Here is a 16,415-nt window from a genome sequence, read left to right on the forward strand (position 1 = left end):
GTACCCATGCATTCATGAAGAAACGGAAAGAAAACCTTGTAAGAGACAAAGGGAATAAACTCCGAAACCACAGCATTTCTTCCAGTAACGCATTTTCAGTCACCTAATAATCACGAGCTGGGTGTTAGTGCAGACAATTTCACATGGAAAATAGAAATTTAAAAGGCATAGTGTCAGTGCCCGGGAACAGGAGAAAAGGCTCTCCCTCATGCCCTCCCCTGACCCCAGATCCACCCAAAGCCATCCTTTATAGTTCCGTGGATACATTAGGTCACTAGAAAAATAAAGAAATGCAAATAAATATGCCAAATAACGAAAAGCCCACCAATTAATTCCTTGCTCTTTGAAAATGAGAACGGACCCCAACTTTGAGGTAACTGATGTGTCACGATTTAAGGAAAGCTCACAGGCGGGAATCTCCTCATAGGAAAACTAAAACTGTTGCAACAAAATGGTATCAGTACATCGAATCAAATCCCCCAACTACTGAGAGTCTGCATTGAAGTATTTACGTTTTATATAACGATGCACCTAAAAACAGAACCTGTGAGCTTTTTCGCGGATTTTCCAGGACAGATACGATTTTTAGTCATCTTTACTGTCAGACTAGCTGTTTTTATAACCAATCCAAACACAGCCATGTGCCGCAAAACGACGTTTTGGTCAATGACGGACCGCATATACGATGCTGGTGCCCTAAGATGAGTCCCATATAGCCTGGGTGTGTAGTAGGCCATGCCATCTAGGATTGCGTGAGTACGCTCTGTGATGTTCACACAACAACGAAGTCGCCTATCGGAACATTTCTCAGAACGTATCCCATAGGCACTGTGAGAGCTCTTGTCTTCTCCTCGGATGCTAAGAGCGTGAGTGCCGCGTAAGCTTTGAGTCCTGCGTCCTTCTAGCCTGACGAATCCTACCGGGAAGAATTTTCTGAGCAAAAGAGCACCTTTTTTCAAAAGAAGAAAGTCACCTTTTCTCTGATTGAGGGGGCTTTCATAGTCCATGTCCCTAAGTCTCGGGTGTTACATTCTGGCTGACTGGTCTTAGACATGGAACTTCACTTCCTCGGGCCTGGGATTCCTCCCTAGTAAGACGATCGCACAAAGGATGCCTCTCACAGAGTGGCTGAGAGATTAAATTAGGGCACGTGTGTGCTGCTACCTAGCGCAGCGCTTGGCGTGCAGCGGGCGCTCAAATAAATGCCGAGAAGATCTAAAATAAAATGCGATGATGGATGTAAGATTGTATTATTCACTGTACGTTGTTCAGCAACGACAAGATTTATCCATTATCAAGTCATAATACTGAATTTCCTTTATATCCACGGCATTCTGACCTGACATACAGTCATTTGCAAACACATTCTATTTCCCCTAGTAAATTATAAATCTCTGGGGTGAGTAGCAAGATTTGGTTGATGTGTGCCTTGGGCCCAGTTAGGGGTAAGACTGGTAGGGACTTTATTCTTTTCCTCAGAGCCCCACCCAAGACCACGGTGGCATTAAAAGCAATCCTGCTTCCTGGATCCTGAATCAGGCATTCTAGCTTTCTCCCTCTCCCCACCGTATCTTCAATCCTTAATGTGCAGGTGGCTCAGGGCGGGCCAACTTCCACATTCCAGGCCTTGCTGTCCAAGCTGGATGCTTTCTACAGAAGTCTGAGTTTACTAAGGGACCGATACAGGTTACCCCTCTCTATTCACTCACTCATTCGTTCATTCATTCCACCTCGGTTGAGTCTTTACCTAAGAACTGTTCTAGTACCGTGGAAATGATAGTAAATGAGACAAAGTCTCTGATCCCATGAACGTTTAAAAAATTACAAACCTGACATCAGTCAACAGATAAGTATACGATGTGCCAGGTTGGAATATGTGCGATGGAACAAAATGAAGCAGTGCCCGGGGAACGGGAGTGATGTGAGGGTGGAGTGCTATTTTAAGCCGTGGTCAGAGAAGTTCTGTCTGATAAGGCGGCATCTGAGGGACATGGAGAAAGTGAGGAAGAAGCACTGCAGGTATCAGGGGAAGGGCAAGCCAAGCAGAGGGACCTCTAAGTGAAAAGGTCCTGAGACAGGAGCTCGCTTGGCATGTTTGAAGCACAGCAAGGAGGTCAGCATGTCTGGACAGAGGGAGCATCGCGGAGAGCAGTGGTCGAGGGCTGTGGCTGGAGACAGGTCACGTGAAGACTTGGTAAGGAACGATGTTTTTGTGTCAGTGGAGATGGGAAGCATGGAAGGGTTTTAGCAAAGGAGGGGCCGGAACTGAGAAGCACTGAAGGATCACTCCATCTGCCATGTCAACAAGGAACAGGCAGGTGCAGGGCACTGGGCAACCGCAGAAGCAGAGGACCCTTAGAGACTCTTGTGATTTGCCAAGTGGGTGATGTTGGCAGCTTTCAGGAAGGTGGCTGAAGTGGCGGTGGTGAGAGGAGGCTGGAGTCTGGGTATAATGTGAGGTAGAGCTGAAAGGATCTGCTGATGGAGCAGACGTAGAGTATGAGAGAAAGAGAGAGAGAGACAGAGTGAGACAGAGACAGAGAGAGACAGAGAGAGAGCGCGCGCAGGCCTCAGACACCTTTAGTTAGAGACGCCCATTAAACACCCAAGTGGGCATGTCAGCTAGGCAGCAAGATGACTGAGTCTGGAACTCAGGAGAGAAATCAGCAGAGATGTACATCTGACAGTTGTCCGTGTACAGATGATATTCCAAGCCACGGGACTGGGTGACACTGCCCTCAGGAGCACTCCGAGTAGAGCTAGAGAAAGGAAGAGATCCCAGGACTGGGTGAGGACTTACTTCCAGGGCGTCCCATGTGTAGCTGTGGATAAGATGAGGAGGATTCAGAAAAGAAGTGGGAGAAAGACTGGCCGGTGTGGTAGGGGTACCACCAAGAGAGAATGTTGTCCTGAAAACCAAGAGAAGACAGTGTTTCTAGGAGAGATTTACACTCCAAATCCAGTCCGTCCGCAGATTCCCTTGGCTCTACCTTCCACATATATCCAGAATGTGACCTCTTATCACCACCCCCAACTCTCCAATGCACTCCAAGTCACCATCAGCTCCCTCCTAGACAACCGCAGAAGTCTTTAACTGGGCTCCCTGCTTCCACCCTGGCTTCCCCAGCAGCCTATTTTCCACCCAGCAGGCAGAGTGATCCTTCCAAAAGGCAAATGGGAACGCACCGATTATCTTTGAAATGTTGCTGATGGGTCCACAGGTGAGCACTGAGCGTCAATCGTTTGATTTGACAATGGAGAGTCATTCACTGTTATCCCGGAGTAGAGCAGTTGGGACAGATGGGTGGGGAGGAGAGCTCATTTTAGGGGAGTCAAAATGTAAAGGATGGGTCAAAAAACATTTGTGAAGGTGTTCAACCTCATCAGCATTCCGAGAAACGCAGACTGTACAGCCACCAAGAGACATCATACCCACCCACAAGATTGGCTATATAAGACTGAAAATTCCACGTACTCCTGTGGAACAGTGGAAACGCTCATCAACTTTTTAGAAATGTAAACCGGCACGCCACTTGGAAATAGTACTTTTATTTTCTGGCTAAATTGAAGTCTCAAGTACCCTATAACTTAGCTATTGCACTCTTAGGCAAATACCTGAGAAACTTCTGCTTATTTGCATCATGTTCCTGGACAATAATGGTCACAGGAGCTCTCTTCATAGTATTCCAAAAGAAAAGCACCCTGTGTTCACAGATCATACGACGGATGTTAAATTGTGACAGGTCCACGCAGAGAAACACAAGTGTAGTGCAACGAAAAGGAATGAGCTACAGTGACCCAAAAACTTGAATGCAATGTGGAACAAAAGAGGCTATACACAAACAGTGCATTCACATGGATTCTCGTGAAGTTAAGAGGTAAAACGGGAAGCACCTCCAAAATGTCAAAATAAGATCCACCCCCCCACTCCCCCCCCCCCCCCCGAAATCCTCTCCACCACAAAAGTGGTTACAGCACTGGCAAGAATAGGCAAAATCAACTTCTGTAGAGGTACGGAAATTAACCAAAGTGACAGTGTCACCGCGGCATTCCCTAAGCAGCTCGAAGGAAGTTTAAAAAGGTGCTTAACACTCCCTCAAGGTTGATTTTCAGAGCCCTGTCGGGAAGAGACGCCAGCGTCAACCGGCCTGAACCAGATCGAGCCCCACTGCAAGGGCAGCGCCTGTGCAGGTGACCTGGAGTTGACCCGAAAATGCCCTCTGCCTTATTTTAATACTAGAATCCGTGCCCGAGGAGGAGCCTAGGCCTTATTAGCATAACATGCGACGCACGTGAGAGCATGTTTTCAGACTGCGCCTGCGCCTGCGCCAGCTAATACCGGTCTCTGCGTCTCTACTGTGACGAGAGAACTTCCCTTTTAAATATTCATTCCCCGTCCGAAATAAAAGGACACCTGCTTCCCTTTGTTCCGGGAGAGCCCTGACTTTGGAAATGATTCGGCATGGTCTCCCATTTGTTGCAAATACATTCCACTTTGTGTGACAACTATTTCTGGTGGAGAGTCTGATTTTAACTCACTGGAAGCGAACCCACTTTGGTTCGGTAACAACAGCCATCTGAAGTTTGTTCATTCAAAAACAAAAACAAAAACAATAAAACGGCTGAATCTTGGTAAGGGCAGTGAGCTACGTGAAGCTTTAATTGCCCTGTTCCCACACCCCTCTCCTCAGGTCCCCACTAGCCTTAAAAGACCGCATCATCTCAACTACAGTAGTTTGTGAAAACACGCAGCCTAGCACCCAGTGGAGCGGGCAGAACAGTCCGGAGCTCCCTCAGAAGCCCTATCCCCTTAGAATTGTCACTAATTTACACATCTGCCAGTTCCCTGGCAAATCCCACTCGTCGGACTTGTCCTGCTATAAAAACGCTTAGAAGAAAACATAAGGCAAAATTCTCACGGCACTGGATTTGGCAGAGATTTCTCGGATATGACACCAAAGGCAGAGGCGACAAAAGAAAAAAATAGACAAAATGGACTTCATGAAAATGTAAACATGTTGTGCATCAAAAAACACTATTAACAGAGTAAAAAGGCAACCCGCAGAATGGGAGAAAATATTTGTAAATGATATACCTGATCAGGGACTAATATCCAGAATACATAGAGAACTCCTAAAACTCAAGAACAAAAAACCAAACAACCTGGTTCCAAAAAGGGCAAAGGCCTCAAATAGACCTTTCTCCAAAGAAGACACTCAAATGGCCTATAAGCACATGAAAAGACGCTCAACGCCACTAATCGTTAGGGAAGTGCAGATCAAATCTACAACGAGGTACCACCTCACATCCATTGGGACGGCTACCATCAAAACACCAGACAACAACAAGTGTTGGAGAGAATGTGGAGAAAAGTAGAACCCTTGCCCACCGTTGGTGGGAAGGTACAATGGTACAGCCGCCGTGGAATACAGCATGGCGGTTCCTCGAGAAATCAAAAATAGAGTTACCATTTGGTCCAGCAATCCCACTTCTGGGTATAGACCCCAAAGAACTGAAAGAGGGTCTTGAAGAGATATTTGTACATCCGCGTTCACAGCAGCAATGTTCACAATAGCTAAAACACGGAAGCAACCTAAGTGTCCATCCACAGACAAATGGATAAGCAAAATGCGGTTGGATACCCACAGTGGAATACCACTCTGCCTTGAAGAGGGAGGAACTTCTGCAATATGCTACAACATGGATGAGCCTTGAAGCCATTATGCCACGTGAAATGAGCCAGCCACAAAACGACCAATACCGTATGGTCCCACTTGTACAAGGCACTCAGGGTGGTCAAAAGCACAGACACAGAAAACAGAATGGTGGTTGCTGGGGGCCGAGGGGAAGGAGGCAATGGGGAGTTATAGTTCAACGAGTATAGAGTTTCAGTTTTACCAGATGAAGAGAGTTCTGGAGATCGATAGTGGTGATGGTAGCACAACATTATGAATGTATTTAATACCACTGATTGGTACACTTAAAAATGGTTAAGATGGGGGGCCGGCCCCCTGGCCGAGTGGTTAAGTTCGCGCGCTGCGCTCTAGGTGGCCCAGTTGTTTCGTCGGTTCGAATCCTGGGCGCGGACACGGCACCGCTCATCGAGCCATGCTCAGGCGGCTCCCACATGCCACGGCTGGAAGCACCCACAACTAAGAATATACAACTATGTACAGGGGGGCTTTGGGGAGAAAAAGGAAAAAATAAAATCTTTTAAAGAAATGGTTAAGATGGTAAATTTTATGTTATGTGTGTTTCAACACAATAAGAAAAGAATCAGCAGGAAAAAATGAAATACTTCTCCACCCTAAGAGACACATGAAGGTGAAAAGACAGCCCACAGAATGAGAGCAAATGTTTGCAAATCATCTATCTGAGAGGGACTAGTACCCAGAAAATATAAGGAACTCTTACAACTCAACCAGAAAAAGACACCCAGTTTTAAGAGGGCAAAGGATGTGAACAGACGTTTCTCCAAAGAAGATATAAATGACCAAGACGAATACGAAAACATGTACTACGTCATCAACTATTAGGGAAGTGCAAATCAAAACTACAATGAGACACCACTTCGCACCCACTAGGGTGGCTATAATCAAAAAGACAGACAACAACAAACGTCAGTGATGTGGAGAAACTGGAATCCTCATCTATTGCTGGCAGGCATGTAAAACTGTGTAGCTGCTCTGGAAGACAGCTGGGCAGTTCCTCAGGAGGCTAAACACACAGTTATCATATGGCCAAGCAATTCCACTCCTAAGGATCTACCCAAGAGAAATGAAAACATATGTCCACACTCAACTGTCCATAGCAGTATTTTTGATAATAGCCCCAAAGTGGAAACAATCAACCTGTTCCTCCCCTGAGCAATCAAAAATTAAAATGTCGTATATCCTTACAAAAAGAATATCATTGAGCCAAAAGGAAATGAAGTACTGATACATGCTACGACATGGCTAACCCTTAAAAACATCATGGTAGGTGAAATAAGCCAGTCACAGAGGACAACGACATGTAGGATTTCATTGCTATGAAATGTCCAGAACAGACACAATCTTTGAGATAGAAAGTAGAGTCGCGGTGGCCAGGCCCTGCGGGGAGGGGAGAATGGGGAGTGACTGCTAATGGATCCAGGAGTTTTGTTTTGGGGTGAGGAAAACGTTCTGAAACTGACTGTGGGGATGGTTGCATAACTTTCTGAACATACTACGAACCACTGAACTGTACACTTTAAAGGGTGAATATTATGGTATGTGAATTCTATCTCAATAAAGGTGTTATTAAAAGACAAGTGGTATGAAATTACGTGATTCTGGGATGTACATTTAGGAAACAAAACAATAAAGAAAAGTGAGAATGTAGTTACCAGAGAAGACAGGATCAGGATGATCTCTGAAGCACAAGGATTTCTGACCGGCAGTGGCACATGGGTGACTTCGATGGAGCTAAAACTGTTGATTACTTCATCAGGGTTGTACTTACGCAGCTGTTTCTCTCTCCCTCTCTCTTGCTCTCAGTGAAATATACATAACACAAAATTAACCATCTTAGCCATTTTCAAGTGTGCAGTTCAGTGGCATTCAGTACATTCACACTGGTGTGCAATCATCATCACCATCCATTTCCAGAACCTTTTCGTCACCCCAAACCGAAACTCTGTACCCACAAAACAACAAGCTCCCATTGTTCTTTTTCCCAGGCCCTGGTGACCTCTATTCCACTTTCTGTCTCTATGAACTTGACTATTCGAGGAACCTCATCTAAATGAAATCATAAAATATTTGTCCTTCTGTGTCTGGCTTAGCTGCTCTCTTTTTAATAATTTACTGAAAAATACATCCAGGTTTTATGCACATTTTGTGATTGTACTATGATTCAAAATAAAAAATATCAGAAAAGAATCAAGTAGCGATGCAAATTAAAACCGAATATATACACACTCTTTCAAAGAGTTTCATTATGAAACGGAGAGGAGAAATTGGACGGTGACTGGACAGTGATGCGGGCTGAGTGGGATGGTTTTACAATGGTGAGACATTACAGCATATAACAAGATCCGATCCAATGGACAGACAGATGTTTAAGAAGTAAGAGAGAGAAGAGACAATTAGAAAAGCGAAGTCCATGAGAAATTGAAAGGGAAGGAGACGCCACGCACAAGTAGAAGGACTGGCCTTGACTTGGAGGAGCGTGGACAATTTATCCGCTATAGCAGGAGGAAAATTTAGATACAGGTGAACTCATTTGGTGTCTGCATGTGGTAGGACTCTTTTGGTGGCTTCTATCTTTCTCAGTGAAATGAGGCAAGAAGAAATTAGGAGAGTGAACTGACCAGCGAAATGTAGGAAGAGGTACATTTTGAGATCATGAACGTGCCACTAGTCAGCACAAGTTTTGCGGGTTTTCCTGAAGACACCTTCAGCCGTTCAGGGTGGGCATGAAGCAACCACAAACAAATAGCAGGCAACAGATGAGACATCAGAGCTCCCAGACCTGGGAGTCACTTATTCATTCAATAAATAATGCTTGTTCATCTACTCTTGGACAAGCATTCTTCTCGACCTGGGAGTATAAGGACGAACAAACAGAAGTGGTCACTGAACACACGGAGGTCATAGTCTAACACTTTCAGGATACCTAGTTTTCAACAGGCATGATGTTAGGATACCAGTATGACAGGCCCATCCCAAGGAAAGTGTGGGCCTGGAGATACCAACCAATGTGCCCATGATAATCACGCATAAGAGGAGGCTGCTCTGTTGGCATCTCCCATACACGCTTCCGGACAGCGCTGTAAACAGAACGCGAGAAACTGAATTTCGATGATGTTAAAAAGTAGGAGTATTGTCCCTTTCCCCGTGGGTCATCAGCCCACTCGGGTCTCTCCTGGGGCAAGGCGCAGCCACCCCACTTGCCTCATCTAACGGACTGGCCTGCGAGATGTGCATATCACTACAATCCCTCGCTGAGGGGTAAGACACCCTGAGTTGTGACATCCATGTGTTACAGAGCAAGAGTTTTAGAAGAGGGGAGATGGGCAATGGAGTGTGCCCACCAAAGACCTCCAAGCCCCCTGGTCTGGAACATTTGGAGTTAGACGAGCAACGGACGACAGGAGGGGTGGGGGCGGGGTGTTCCGTGTGGCGCGGTTGAGGAAGGCATGCAGGTTTTGTTTCCTCTCTCAAGGTACAGTCTTGCATTTTAGAGTCTGTAGTCCTTCGTCACGATTACATCACTCCATGATGTCAAAAGGACGTTAGCCAAGCACCGCTGAAGTTGATGCTGTGGCAGGAAGTCACAGAGAAAGCCACTATCTGAAGGGTGACAGAGAGATCAGAAAGACTAGAAAGGACGCAGCCAGGGGCTGTAACCCTCAGAGGTAAGCAGCAGCCACCCTTTACGCAGCCAGCATAGATCCGGAGCTAATATGTGTGACTGAGGGTCTGCGTGTCGGGGAGAGGCGCTGCTGAGGGACACAGGCCCTGCATCATCAACCAATCACTAGGGCCATGTCAGTGGCAGCCTCTGTGAGAGACTCTGCCTCCTTCTTGTCCTCTCTACAGAAAAACCAAGCGGTTATGTATGAAGCTAGCAGAGTGCTTCAGACTTGGGCTCCCCAGATGAAGGGTTTCAGGCTGGCGCTAGTGCCAGGACCTTCACGGGTCAGGCTGGGGATCATGCTGGTGTTGGCGCTGATTTTCCTACCAAGATTGTACTGTGACCAGGAAGCAGTATATTACTCTTCCTACGAAACAGTCATCCCCAAGAGTCTGACAGTCAACGGAAGGGAAGACCCAGTGGAAAAGGCATCCTATATGCTGCTGATGCAGGGCCAGAAGCAGCTGCTTCACCTGAAGGTGAAGAGAGACTATTTTGTGGATAACTTTCCAGTCTTCAGCTACCACAATGGCATCCTGGGACAAGGGATGCCCGTCCTCGCGCATGACTGTCACTATGAAGGCTACATAGAAGGCGTCCCAGGTTCTTTTGTTTCTGTCAACACCTGTTCAGGCCTCAGGGGCGTCCTGATTAAGGAGGGAAAATCCTACGGCATTGAGCCCGTGGGCGCTTCAAAAAAGTTTGAACATGCGTTGTACACCATGGCGCGTGAAGCTCGAATCTCCTGTAGCGTCACTTCCAAAGACAGCCAAGTGGTGTCCACCAGCCAGCAACAAGGGAGCAGGAAGCCTCGCAGTGCACAGGCGCTGTCCTACTTGTGGTCACACACCAAGTACGTGGAGATGTTTGTCGTGGTCAGCAACCAGCGGTTCCAAATGTGGGGCAGTAACATCAATGAGACAGTCCAGAGAGTAATGGACGTCATTGCCCTGGCCAACGCCTTCACTAGGGGAATAAACACAGAGGTGGTGCTGGCTGGAATGGAGATTTGGACCGAGGGGGACCTCATAGAGGTCCCAGCGGACTTGCAAGTTACCCTCAGGAATTTCAATAGCTGGAGACAAGACAAGCTCTTCCATCGTGTGAAGCATGATGTTGCCCACATGATTCTTGGACATCGCCCTCAAGAGGACACGGGACAGGCATTTCTCAATGGTGCCTGTTCCACTGGCTTTGCAGCAGCTGTTGAATCCTTCCATCATGAAGATGTCCTCCTGTTTGCAGCGCTCATGGTCCATGAGCTTGGGCACAACCTGGGTATTCAGCACGACCACTCGGCCTGCGTTTGTAAAGATACACACTTTTGCCTCATGCATGAAAACATCACTAAAGAAAGTGGCTTCAGCAACTGCAGCTCTGACGACTTCTACCAGTTCCTCCTTGACCACAAAGGGGCCTGCCTATTCAACAAGCCTCAGCACAAAGGCCGCGTGCGTAGGGATGCTGAGTGTGGTAATGGTGTGGTGGAGGAGGATGAGCAGTGTGACTGTGGTTCTGCCTGTGACAATCACCCCTGCTGTAACCCAGGATGTAAGCTGAAGGATAATGCCCAGTGTAGTCCTGGACCCTGCTGTAATAGTTCGTGTCTATTTGCAGAAAGCGGATCCACATGCCGCATTGCCTTTGACGATTGTGACCTCCCAGAGTATTGTGATGGTAACTCTGCAGAATGCCCCACAGACAGCTACAAACAAGATGGTACAAAATGTTACGGTAGTCACTATTGTGTTCAGGGTCAGTGCCGGACACCTGATGAACAATGTGCTCGTGTTTTTGGTCATCCTTCAAAGTCTGCCCCCTCAGACTGTTACAATTTATTCAATCGCAAAGGGACCCGGTTTGGAAATTGTGGCCCTCCCACTTTAAATAACCCAGAATATGTTAAGTGTGCAGATGATAATTTATACTGTGGGAAAATTATTTGTACAAATATTAGACAGTTACCACCAATCAAACCTCTACATACACTGATACAGGTCCCTTTTGAAGATGACTTTTGCTGGAGCATGGATGCAACTAATGGTACTGCTGATATCCCTGATGATGGAGATGTGTTCGCTGGCACTTTGTGTAGTTCAGGAAAAGTGTGCATGGGTCATTCCTGTTCTCCTGACACTGTGCTCAACTATGACTGCAATCCAGAGGAAATGTGTGCTGGGAAAGGAATTTGCAACAATTTAAAGCACTGCCATTGTGATTTTGGCTATGCCCCTCCTAACTGCACAACTCCAGGAAATGGGGGTAGTTTGGACAGTGGTCCTCCTGGTTTGCCAAGTGCAGAAGAGCCTCAAAGTCAAAGTACTACCAGCCCTCCCAAAGGGGCAGGATTATTGTTAGACATGATGGTTTTAATATTCCTTATACTTTTACTCATATTATTATTGATGTTGATTATTTGTGGCATCTACTGTTGCTTAGGTGCAAAAGAAGAAGAAAAGCCTGCAGAAGAGGCTGCAGAAAAACCCCCAGAAGAGGCTGCAGAAAAACCCCCAGAAGCGGAGCCCAAAGAGGCTGGCTCAGAAGCTCCCTCAGAGGAGGAAGAGGAAGAAGAGGAGGAAGAGGAAGAGGAAGAAGAGGAAGAAGAATCAGAACCATAAGACAAGTAGTGGAGGAAGAAGCCAAATACATGAAAGACCTCCATCCCTCAGGGAATGAGAGGCTCACTGAAGCAAAGGCGAAGTGGGAAACGACAGCTCCAATGGCTCTGACTAGGATTATACAGTCTGTAAAAATATGCTAATGTGGGAGGAGGGATTCTCCCATTTTTATTATTCATTTTAGTAATTAAAGTTTCATTTATTTAACATGTTAAATATTTTACTACTTTTTACTTTTTCACATTTAATTTGAACTCTTTACATGCGTCTTCTGACATCAATGTCCTTGTCTTGGGCCAATCTTTCCTGTCACCAGAAACTTTTTCAGGACATGACATCATTCATCTGGCTTGTTTTACATACACTACTATATATACCTGCATTTATTACTATCACTTGGATTTTCATTTCAAGTAACAACTATCTATTATGTGAGGACAGTTGTTGATGTGATTGTTCTAATCTCCCCTATAAATGTGCATTCATAAAATGAGGAGTTTTTAAATACAAAAATAAATAGAACCCTATTCAGATTAGACACCTCTTCAGATTCCATGTGGTGTAGTTATTGAGTCAATTTTCTTCTGGGACTCTGTCTGAGGGACTATATCTAATAAGGCAGAAGTCCCTGATCGCCCCAGGATCAAGAAGTCAGTGCTGAAGTTATCCACCTTTTCAAATCTGGCAGATGTTTAACATGATGTATGTATATTAAATTTGTTACTTCCCAGTATTTCCAGGTCCTTCCTATAGCCATACTCCCTTTGTACCCAAGATTTCTTCCTCGAGAGCAGCTTTCATAGCCTTTCCTTTTTACTAATCTTCCTGGGATGAACTTCAGACCTTCAGATGTCTCATGTCTGATGAACATCACCTAGAGTTAGGAAACTGTATTTATACTAATTTTATAACAGTACAGAGCCCCCTACCACAGTGCTGAGCACATGTATGAAACTAAAATTTTGTCTTTTCTATTTTTCTTTTTAACTTATTGAATGAAATTAATAACTTGTTGACTGACATCAGAAGGAACCCCTCCAATTACAGGTAACAGGGCTTTGGAGGTGGTAGATACTTCTCTGTGAAGAGAGCACAAAACAAATATAACAATTAACATTATTCATTCTGTGCCACAAACTGTATTAAACACATTACATTCACTGTCTTAATTTAATCCTTCCAACCACTCTATGGAACTTTCATCTTGTTCACGAAGAATCACACCAAAGAGAATTTGCTCTAGAGCTAGTAAATGATGGAAGCTGCATGTCTTCGCCAGGTATGACTCAATCTACATTCTCAACTACCTCATGAGGCTTTTCCTTCAGAAAAAGTGACGGGGAAGGCCCTGTCCTTAACTGACCTCAATTATGAATCCCCAAATTATGTAGTCATTCTTGATGAAAATGTCTTTTCTCTTGTTACATCCTGACATCATGGAGAGGCATGTTGCCAACCGATTCAGTGCCGTGAGCCTCTTACATTGTAGATGCTTAATAAATGTTTACCAAGTATATGATTTAAGCAGAGCTAGCCTTAAAATATAGGGCCAGATTCATTCCCTGGGCAGGATGCCTCTTGCTACTCCCTAGCACAACAAAATCCTGCTCAAATGCAATATTGCTAAATATTTATAAACAGCCAAGTAAGTCATAAAAAGTGTATAAAACCCCAAACTCCAACAAAAGAAGGTTGAACTCAATTAAAAGAGACTATGGTAGGAAGGGGCCAGTTTTAATGTGAGCGGGAACGAGCAGGTAGATGTAACTCAGGGTGTGAAATCTCCACGTCCAAGAGTCAGCGTTTCCTGTAAAGCATGGGTGATGATAGTTCATTCTGCACTATGTGTGAATGTCTTTAGGAAGTATACCTTTTCACCTGATTCCTCTCCCCATTATATTTGGGGCATTTCTGAGGAATGCTTACATGTTCTAATAACCTGTATTGGTAGATACTTGTGACCCAGCCAGCTGCTCCCCCGAAATTCTTTAAAAAATTTTTTTTTAAATTGCGGTAACATTGGTTTACAACATTATATAACTTTCAGGTGTACCTGGTCATATATTTTGAATTCTGTGTAGATTACACTGTGTTCACCACCCAAAGACTAATTACAATCCATCATCACACACGTGTGCCTAATCACCTCTTCTGCCCACCTCCCCACCCACTTCCCCTCTGGTAACCATCAGTCCAATCTCTGTTGCTATCTGTTTGTTTGTCGTTGTTTTTATCTTCTACTTATGAGACCATACGGTATTTGACTTTCTCCCTCTGACTTATTTCACTTGGCATAATACCCTCAAGGTCCATCCATGTTGTCACAAATGGCCAGATTTCATCATTTCTTACGGCTGGGTAGTATTCCATTGTGTTTATATACCACATCTTTATCCATTCGTCCCTTGATGGGCACCTAGGTTGCTTCCAAGTCTTGGCTATTGTGAATAATGGTATGATGAACGGAGGGGTGCATGTATCTTTTATGCATTCGTGTCTTCATGTTCTTTGGATAAATATCCAGCAGTGGAAGAGCTGGACCTTATGGTAGATCTATTCTTAATCTTCTGAGGAATCTCCATTCTGTTTTCCATAGGGGCTGCACCAGTTTGCACTCCAATCAGCAGTGTATGAGGGTTCCCTTCTCTCCACATCCTCTCCAACACTTATGGTTTCCTGTCTTGTTAATCATAGCCATTCTGACCGGAGTGAGGTGATATTTCATTGTAGTTTTGATTTGCATTTCCCTGATAGTTAATGATGTTGAACATTTTCTCATGTGCCTGTTGGCTGTCTGTATATCTTCTTTGGAGAAATGTATGTTCAGATCTTTTGCTCTTTTAATTGGGTTGTTACTTTTTTGTTGTTGAGATGTATGAGTTCTTTGTATATTTTGGATATTAACCCCTTATCAGATATATGGTTTAGAAATACCTTCTCCCAATTGTTGTTTTTTCGTTTTGCTGGTGGTTTCCTTTGCTGTGCAGAAGCTTTTTAGTTTGAAAGAGTCCCATTTGTTTATTTTCTCTATTGTTTCCTTTGCTCGGTCAGACATGGTACTTGAAAATATGCTGTTAAGACTGATGTAGAAGAGAATACGGCCTATGTTTTCTTCTAGAAGTTTCATGGTTTCAGATCTTATATTCAAGTCTTTAATCCATTTTGAATTGATTTTTGTGTATGGCGTAAGATAATGGTCTACTTTAATTCTTTTGCATGTGGCTGTCCAGTTTTCCCAACACCATTTATTGAAGAGACTTTCCTTTCTCCATTGTATGTTCTTGGCTCACTTGTCGAATATTAGCTGTCCATAGATGTTTGGGTTTATTTCTGGGCTCTCTATTCTGTTCCACTGATCTGTGTCTCTGTTTTTGTCCAGTACCATGCTGTTTTGGTTACTGTAGCTCTGTAGCCTATTTTGAAATTAGGGAGTGTGATACCTCCAGCTTTGTTCTTTTTTCTCAGGATTCCTTTGGCTATTCCGGGTCTTTGTTGTTCCATATCAATTTTAGGAATCTTTGTTCCATTTCCATGAAAACTGTTGTTGGAACTTTGATAAGGATTGCATTGAATCTGTAGATTGCTTTAGGAAGTATTTTAAGTATGTTAATTCTTCCAATCCAAGAGCATGGAATATCTTTCCATTTCTTTGTGTCTTCTTCAACTTCTTTCAACAATGTTTTATAGTTTTTAGTGTACAGATCTTTCACTTCTTTGATTAAGTTTACTCCTAGGTATTTTATTCTTTTTGTTGCAACTGTAAATGGGATTGTATTTTTAATTTCTCTTTCTGCTACTTTGCTGTTAGTGTATGGAAACACAACTTATTTTTCTATGTTGAGTTTGTATCCTGCAACTTTACTGTATTCTTTTATTATTTCTAAAAGTTTTTTAGTGGATTCTTTAGGGTTTTCCATATATAAAATCATGTCATCTGCAAATAGTCACAGTTTCACTCCTTCCTTACCAATCTGGATCCTTTTTGGTTTTCTTTCTTTTTTTTTTGAGGAAGATTAGCCCTGAGCTAACTACTGCCAATCCACCCCTTTTTGCTGAGGAAGACTGGCCCTGAGCTAACATCTATGCCCATTTTCCTCTACTTGATATGTGGGATGCCTACCACAGCATGGCTTTTTGCAAAGCGGTGCCATGTTTGCACCGGGATCCGAACCGGTGAACCCCAGGCTGCTGAGAAGCGGAACGTGCGAACTTCACCGCTGCGCTACCAGGCCGGCCCCTTTATTTCTTTTTCTTGCCTAATTGCCCTGGCTAAGACTTCCAATATTATCTCATATAAGAGTGGTGAAAGTGGGCATCCTTGTCTGGTTCCTTTTCTTAGAGGGATAGCTTTCAATTTTCCTGAATTGAGAATGATATTAGCTGTGGGTTTGTCATGCATGGGCTTTATTATGTTGAGGT

General features: G+C 44.3%; 2 protein-coding genes across 4 annotated transcripts in view; one reads left to right on the forward strand and one right to left on the reverse strand.

The window, feature by feature from the left end:
* The window catches only part of TMEM116 (transmembrane protein 116), a 120,267-nt gene that overhangs the window by 18,215 nt on the left and 85,637 nt on the right, over positions 1 to 16,415 (reverse strand). The gene's annotated exons all lie outside the window — the stretch shown is intronic.
* LOC123288083 (disintegrin and metalloproteinase domain-containing protein 1a-like) lies at positions 9,363 to 12,141 on the forward strand. The gene has a single exon (XM_044775854.2). It carries the CDS (start codon positions 9,510 to 9,512, stop codon positions 11,994 to 11,996), a length of 2,487 nt encoding a protein of 828 aa, XP_044631789.2. The 5' UTR covers positions 9,363 to 9,509; the 3' UTR covers positions 11,997 to 12,141.

This window comes from Equus asinus, chromosome 8 (genome assembly GCF_041296235.1).
Source record: "Equus asinus isolate D_3611 breed Donkey chromosome 8, EquAss-T2T_v2, whole genome shotgun sequence".
NCBI lineage: Eukaryota > Metazoa > Chordata > Mammalia > Perissodactyla > Equidae > Equus > Equus asinus.

Excerpts from the sequence above, each read along its gene's own strand:
- LOC123288083 (XM_044775854.2), top strand. The coding sequence starts at position 9,510 with ATGTCAGTGGCAGCCTCTGTGAGAGACTCTGCCTCCTTCTTGTCCTCT.